Here is a 7,829-nt window from a genome sequence, read left to right as displayed (position 1 = left end):
GCCCTTCCTCGTAGCCACTAAAGCTGGTGAAGGAACCTTAGGCAGTTCTCCTGGCCCGGTAGGACCTGGTGCCTATCAAGAACCATTCTATGACCTGGTCTCCCAGTGCAAAGCCCTGTATGGCAGTTGGAGCTTGTCAGTCTACTGTTCTACCCACAAATTCCCACAAAACAAGGAGCCACCAGGTCTTAAGTGTTGGCCTTAAGACAGATAAGGCCATGGTCCAGAATGTGGCTCTACTTCCAGGGATTTGTCCCTTAGCCTTCCCCTCCCTTGCTTCCCACAGCTTCATTTGAATTTGAGAGCCTCCAAAGAGATGTCATTAGCTTCTTAATTCAAAGGAAGAAGTGAGATTGTTCCACAACCAGGGCTCCTTGAGTCCAGCAAAGAAGCACTCTGGCTTTATTGTAAGGAAAATAGGGAGAAGGGACTATGCCAGACTCATGTCAAGAGCCCTCCTCTCAGTGACTGCAGCCCAGGAGGCTGTTCACTCTCAGGGGCTGGGGTAAGATCTTGGCTGTGTTCAGTTTCTCCACATCACTGTAGCAGTACAAATTGGGGCCATGGATGAGGTACAAGCCAGGGCCGTTGGCAGAACACGAATTGGGGCCAAGGGACTTTTCCACACACAGGGCCCCATCAACCTTCTCATGGGACCAAGGAAGCTCCGTCCATGTGGCTTGAGCTCCTAACTCCAGGTCCAGCCACCACAGCTTCCGTCCTGGGAAGAAGGCACCAGACATAACATGGCTTACACATCATGAAGATACTGACCTTGCCCTTCTCATGCCCTGATGGGGATCTATGCCATGGAGACATAGCAGAACAAGCCACCCTTTAGCATCCAGATGCCCCTCACCTGCCATAATGTGGAGCCGAGAAGACCCAGGACAAGTAAAGGCTGCATCCACAGCCTCAAGGTTGACCCCATGAGGGCTCCCAAATTCCTTCTCCAGCCTCTTTGGATAACCATCTACTAGAGTATAGCCTCCCTTTGTCAGGAAGATATATATCTGAGTGCCCTGGAGGATAAAGAACATTCATCAGCATAGAGCTGGATATTCTCCCAGTCACCATTTCAAGCCTCTCTCCCAATACATACCTGGATCAGGTAGAGTTTGTCATCCCAGGAAAAGGCAGCATCCACTGTTGAAGGACCCTTGGGCCACTGATGGACAATGGGCCAGCTGTGCCACCCATCCCTGCTGGTGTCCAGACGCCAGTAGTGGGACCCTGTGAAGTATCAGAAGTACCTTTAGTGCTGGTGGTAAAAGGCCAGGCTGTGAACAGGCAAGTAACAGGTACAGGGATAGGTCCTGAGAGGAAGAGAACAGCCAGAGGCCAAGAGCAAAGAGGCCAAGTGAGAGGAGCTAGAGCAGGACTTGATTAGCAAAGTTGGTTATGGTGACCTAATTGGAGCTGGAGTCACTAGGGGTCTGACAGAAGGGAAAGCATGGAGAATAGTGGCCAAGGTGCCAAAGAGGTTGGTGGGGGCTCCTTATGCATCTCAGACATCCATGTGCAGAGGTACTATGGAAAATGAAAGACAGTGACCAGAAGTTAAAAGGTAAGCACCACAGCACACTTCCACCAAGTGTTCTCAGTCTGGTGGTATTCTCTAATCCTTTGAGGTGACAGGAGAATGAGGGAGTAGCCAGATCAGTGTCCTCATTTACTTCTCCCCTTCTCATAACAACTTATTAAAGGAATTGTCTAAGTTCCCATTTACCTTTCCTTCCTTACCCCACTTCACTTACATTTGGGTCCCTTTTCAAGGTCGTCAGTGTCCTCCAACTTGCCAAATCTAATCGTCGATTCTGTCTCCATCCTGCTCCGCCTCTCAGCAGCATTTGACTGCTCACGACTCCCTTCTTGAAAGATCTTTTTTTGGATCTTGGCTCCTGTGATACCAGCCTCTTCCAGTGTTCCTCTAATTTTTTTTTGACTATTCTTCTCTTCAGCCTGGTATCTTATATTGGAATCCTCTAGTTTGGGCCTCGTCACTACCTACACTCACTCCCTTGGTGATTTCACCCAGTCCGGGGCTTTAAATACCATCTGTATGCTGATGACTTTTGATCTGTTCTCTTCAGCTTTCATGGACCTCTCCTTTGAGCATCAGGCTCAAACTAGACTGCCCACCCAACATGTCCATTTGGGTCCATTAGGCACCAAAAGCCTACCATGTGCAAACTGACTTCTGCCCCCTGTCAAACACACACGTGTGTGCACACATATACACACACAGGCACACACACTGCTACTGTTTCCCTAGTCTTTCCCAATTTTAGAAAAAGGAACCATCAGTCACCCAGTTGCCCAGGCCCCAAAAGCTAAATCATTTCTTGAAACCTCTCTGTTCCCTTCCCCACTCCAACCAATATTCAATCCATTGGTTAATGCTGTCAGCTCAAGGGGCACCTAGATGGCTCAATCAGTTAAGTATCAGACTCTTGATTTTGGCTCATGTCATGATCTCACAGTTTGTGAGTTTGAGCCCCTCATCAGGCTCTATGGTAACAGCATGGAGCCTGCTTGGGATCCTTTTTCTTCCTCTCTCTGCCCCTCCCTCTCTCTTGTGAGCCTCCTCTGTATCTCAAAAATAAATAAACTAAAAAAATACTGTTGGCTCCACCTCCAAAATATATTATGATGACTCCTCACCACTTCTGCTATTATCCTAGTCCAAACTGTATTGTGTGTAATCCAGACTACTGCAAGAAGTACTAGCTGGATTCCCTGTTTACACAACTATATCTTTAATGACTTGGGTACTCCAGGATGATCTTCAAAAAATAAGTGAGAACACATCACAGTCCTGATCAAGACCCCCTCCTGGCTTTCTTTCACAGTTGAAAATCCTTACCAGGCCTATGTATTCTGGCCCCTGGTTCCCTCTTTTCAAGCCACTCCCCTGCTCCTTCACTATTCCTTAGTCACACTGGCCTCTTTTCCTGATTCCTCAAAGTATCTGCTGTCTACCTTCCCTAAAATGCTTTTCCTCCAGTGCTGTATGTACCTAATGCTGTTTTATCACTGAAATCTCAGCTCAAAAAGCATTTCTTCAAATAAGGGGACCCTCATTTTCCTCACCCCTATCTCATAATCCTGTTTTAATTTCCTTGCAGTTTTTTTGGACACCTAACATTTTAAATTTTATATTTTAAAACATCAACAGTTTTTAAATCCATTTATACTACCTCCAAATGGTATTTGAGAATAAGAAACATTCTGATGTTCCCAGAACCTCACAACTACCTAAATGTATTCTCTTTTTCTTTTTTATTGTCCTGTCTTCCTCAGTCAATCTCTGTGAGGGCATGTGTCTCATCTTCCATGTTGGCTACTGTATCCCATGCCTAGAAAAATGCAGTGCCTCTCAGGCGCTCAGTTAATATTTGTTGAATAAATAGCCGATGTTCTCACTATACCCATAAGTTTTCTTTATAGTTGTTTACTGGGCATGTCATGGGGACTCCATATCTATATCTATAAGGAGTCATATGGACCCACAGAGGGCACAGACCTGAGAGTAGAGAGTACTGGGAGGCAGACAGGTAGATGAAGTTAGAGACCTGGGCAATGAGAGACGAGATTGAACAAAATGCATCAAAAAGAGATGAGAGATAAAAAAAAAACCTGCGTGCTGAGGATGCTAAGGATGGGGCCCAAGAGGACAAAATAAGGGATGCAGTGATGAAAATGGAAGAAGCATATCAGAGATGGTAGATACACATGAAAGACATGGGAGGTATGGAGGCCAGAGAAGGGGAGTTAAGGGGCATCTCTCACCACTAAAGGCATACGTAGCACCATGGTTGTCAGTCAGCAGTGCAGACAAGACTAGATCTGGGCCACAGCGCACATCCCTATGGCCAGGGTGGGTACCATTCCCATGGCCTGTCCCATTCTTGTGTCCATGGCCTGGGAAGAGAAATAGGTGAAGGGGGGACCCTGAGCAAGGTCAAAGGTCAGAATGCAGTCTGAGGTGGAAGAGATGGCTAGGATTAGTGGGAATGTAGGCTTTTCCCACAGGAAGACAACTGGGAAGACCTAGAATGGAGATGGGGCTAAGGCAAGGGCCAAAGTACTATACCACAGAGTTAAGGTAGGAGCTAGGGTATGTGGGGTCTGAAAACTCAAGGGAGGTAGATGAATTTCAGTAGGTTTCAGGGGCTAGGGCTTTCTCACCTCTGCCAGGGCAGGGTATGAAGTAGTCTCGAACATCCAGAGGGTATTTTGGAAGCACCTCTCCCGTGACTGGGTTGAAGCGCAGGAATTGGTTGCCCTGGAAGCAGTAGTAGCGGCTGAGCCATCGCAGGGCAGAGGAGCAGTTTCCAACAGCTGGCCAGGAACGTTCCTTTGTGGTTCCCGTAGTCAAGTCCCAGAACCATGTGTGGTTACCTTTGTCCAATCAATCAATAAGCATTCAGTAGGGCTAGGCTATGCCCTTCCTTATGCTTGCACTAGGCCCAGGATGGGCCAGATATGATCCTGGCCACAGGAAGCTCACAACCCAGCAAGGAAACAGTTGAGAGTGATAATATAATAAAATTCAGCAGGAAAATGTACATGATTGACTCAGCAAGTACAGTGAGGAGAGACAGGGAAAACTTTCCAGAGAAGGTGATATTTAAACTAATACCTGACACAGGAATTACAAGGCAGAGAAGACGAGGAGATGGAACTCCAGAGAAAGGAAAGTCTGAAGCATGAAGCAAAATTGGGTGTGCAGGAACAGCAAAGAGTCTCTGGAGCTTCATATTCAAGGTAAGGGCATGATGAGTGTCGAGGCTGGAGGGTCAGCAGGAACTTGCTCATGGAGAACCTTGTACTTAAGACTAAGGAATACAGATTTATCCTAAGGGTCATGGGGAACAGTGAACTTTTAGCAGAATTACACCCAGTTACCTCACCCAGGATGACTTCCTCTCCCTTCCCTATTAGACCTCTAGATCGTAACTGGCATTTCTATTTCTTCCCTTCCTTGGGAAGCCATGTGGCGGTAGAGGCACCACTGCCATCCCTGCACTACCTCAATCACCACCAACCCACTATTACTCCAGTCTCTCTTATTCCCGCCTTGGCTGACCTTGGAAGAAGAGGACGCCCTCATCTTGACATTCCCCACGGTGACATTCCACAGCTGCATCCACTGGGGATGGAATTCCAGGAAACTCTTCTTGGAGCAACTTAGGATATCCTTTCTCTTTCTTCTCAGGAGGGTACACCCAGACTTTGTCCCCCTGGATATAAATCACTCTGTTTTTAACTGTGCACCTCCACATGCTGCCATTCTGCATTTACATACAAAATCTTTGATCTATTGCATCTATACAATATCCTTCTGTGGCCCTACACACTTTTGATCCACTTGTGGACAACAATGTGCTGCCCTCTTGCACAAATACATACAGTTTGCACAAATCCCACCACTGTTGCTATAACACATGCACACATCTGGCTATGTACAACCAGACACTCCCATGTCACACTTATCTGTAACACCATTAGTCTTGGCGAACACATCCACACATAGTCATCCTGCAGTCATCCATCCATTCATATATTCATTTGTTTATTTATTCATCCATTCACTCAAGAAACAGTTGCTGAATGACTACCACATGCCAGATATTGTGAAAGGCACTGGGGATAAAACAATAATAAGATTCTCTGCCTTTGAAGAATTCACTATATAAAAGCAGAAAGGATCCTACAATCATAGCCAAGTTTTCAAAGGGAAAACTTGTGAAGTGCATTGGGAATATAGGCAGAGTGATTAAGCCTACCTAGAGAATTCCTGGAAGCCTTCACAGAGGAGGAAGCATTTAGGCCTAGTAGGAATTTTTCAGGTGGACAAATGTGGAAAGGGTGTTACCAGTAGAGGGAGCAGCAGGCGCAGAGCCTGCTCAGAGAATTACATGTAGTCTTGTATAGCTGGCACACAGTGAATATGGTGGGGAAGGAGAAAAGCCTGGAAAGATAACCAAAGGCCAGATCTCAAGACCCATGTGTACCTAACTTGCAGGAATGGGCATAGTGGTACCACTTAGTGAAACAGGGGACACAGCAGGAAGGGTGGGTTTGTGAGAAAGATACCAAGTTCAGTTTGGGGGATACTGAATTTGAGGTGCTACAGAACATGTAAGTCAAAGATGTCTGCAGGAAAGAGATGGCTGGAGCTCTGGGAGATATCCAGATCTGGTGTTCACAACATAGAGGGTCCTCAGAGCCATGGCAGTGGTTGAGATCACCCAGGGAGGATGTATCTGGGACAGATCTCCAAGGAATGAACTTCCAGGGACTGGCTGAGGATGAGAAGCTAGGAAAGAGCAGGAAAGAGGCAGGAGGGAAAGCAAGCTGGCAGCGAAGGCTGCCCCAAGCACACAGCACCTTGTGCAAATTAGGAGAAGGCTCCCCTTTCTCTGAGCAGACATAGCCTGGTCCAGGGCATGGGACTTGATGAGCATAACAGGCTTGATTTCATATTCCACTCACACCCTGGCCAGATACCAGGCCACCATACAAAGAGGACTTGATGCAGGTCATGGAAATCAAGGGAAGAAATTACCAGGAAGGGAAGGATGGCCAAAAGCATGAAGAGTAGCAGAAAAGTCTGGACAAAGATTGGGCCTGAAGAATAGCCCCTCGATGCTGTGCCTGCCAGGCCCACATGCACATACACTCCCTTGGCCTGAGCTTCTTCAGGAAAAGAAGGCACAGGAGGAGGAAATCTGGAACCTACAGGTAAGGGGTCCATGCTAGGGCCACCTGTGGGAGAGTCTATAATGTCCATTCCAGTCCTTCTCGGTTCAGCCCTGACTTTTCCCAGAAGTACCTTGATCAGGAAGACACTGTTGTGACCACGGCGGAACGCAGCATCCACAGAGCTGGTGAAATTCTTCCATCTCTCTGAGATCAACTCCCAGACCCAACTGTGACTCTTCCACACGAACTCCCCTGAAAAATACACACTCACTGAGGAACCCAGAAAAAAACTTTTGGCCTATTGAGATAGTTACAGAAGAAGCTGTGTGTGATACCATCAGATAATTCCTAAGATCTTCCACAGAGAGATACACCCTGGGTGAATGGGACCAAGTCTGAAGTCCCAAATGCCCCAAACCCAGCCTCTCCTACCTTTAAAAAACAGCATGGCCCCATGTTCATCCAGGGTGGTAGCATCAAAGGTCCAGCCATCTGAGCAGGGTTCTGGGATGGAGGTGGGAAAATGCAAGTAAAAGACCAGTCAGGTAATACAATGCAGAGACACAGACAGACAGACAGATTCAGGGAGTTGGGGCCTCACCTGTCACACCTGGGTTCACTCTGGCCCCACTCCCACCTTCAGCTCCGTTCCCAGGGGTACCATCCCTAGAGAGAAGATAGATAGTTGTCTGGATCCACTAGAACCAATTCCTCTCCCTTAGCTTCTGTCTTCAAACTTGCCCAGCCCAAAAAACTGGCCCTATCCCACTTAGTCCAGTCCCCAGTCCTTCCTCAACCCCAGCTTAACTCACGGAGGAAGAGGATGGGCAAAGATCAGAGACCAGCACAGGCCCAACACCCCCAGTGCAACTGGTACACCCAGTGCACGAGCCATGCTGAGATGCCACAGGACGGCTCCGGGCACCTGGCTGAGGCCTCTATATAGATACGGCAGCAGCACCACCCCCACCATGAGCCTGCTGAAACTCCAAGTGCTGTCTGTCAGAACTATGCCAATATTGGCTGATTACATCAACGCAAATAAGGTCAGGGTCTGGACAGAAATCTGAGTCCAAGACTAACTCTTCCCGGCAAAAGGCCCCATCCCCCTTCAATGA

The 7,829-nt window shown here is 47.6% G+C and overlaps 1 protein-coding gene across 1 annotated transcript; it reads right to left on the bottom strand.

Annotated features, from left to right (window-relative positions):
• Positions 1-353: 353 nt before the first annotated feature.
• Positions 354-7,608, bottom strand: HPX (hemopexin). Its single transcript, XM_039218834.1, has 10 exons — positions 7,524-7,608; positions 7,313-7,377; positions 7,144-7,215; positions 6,842-6,963; positions 5,093-5,246; positions 4,192-4,404; positions 3,793-3,924; positions 1,103-1,233; positions 860-1,022; positions 354-721 (listed from the first exon to the last, which is right to left on the bottom strand). Exons 1-10 carry the CDS (start codon positions 7,604-7,606, stop codon positions 462-464), a joined length of 1,395 nt encoding a protein of 464 aa, XP_039074765.1. The 5' UTR covers positions 7,607-7,608; the 3' UTR covers positions 354-461.
• Between the last annotated feature and the right edge of the window lie 221 nt (positions 7,609-7,829).

The sequence above is a fragment of the Hyaena hyaena genome, unplaced genomic scaffold (genome assembly GCF_003009895.1).
Source record: "Hyaena hyaena isolate Hyena2069 unplaced genomic scaffold, ASM300989v1 scaffold_779, whole genome shotgun sequence".
Taxonomy (NCBI): Eukaryota; Metazoa; Chordata; class Mammalia; order Carnivora; family Hyaenidae; genus Hyaena; species Hyaena hyaena.
The sequence above is the reverse complement of the archived record's forward strand: the minus strand, read 5'-3'. Positions and strand labels throughout refer to the sequence as shown.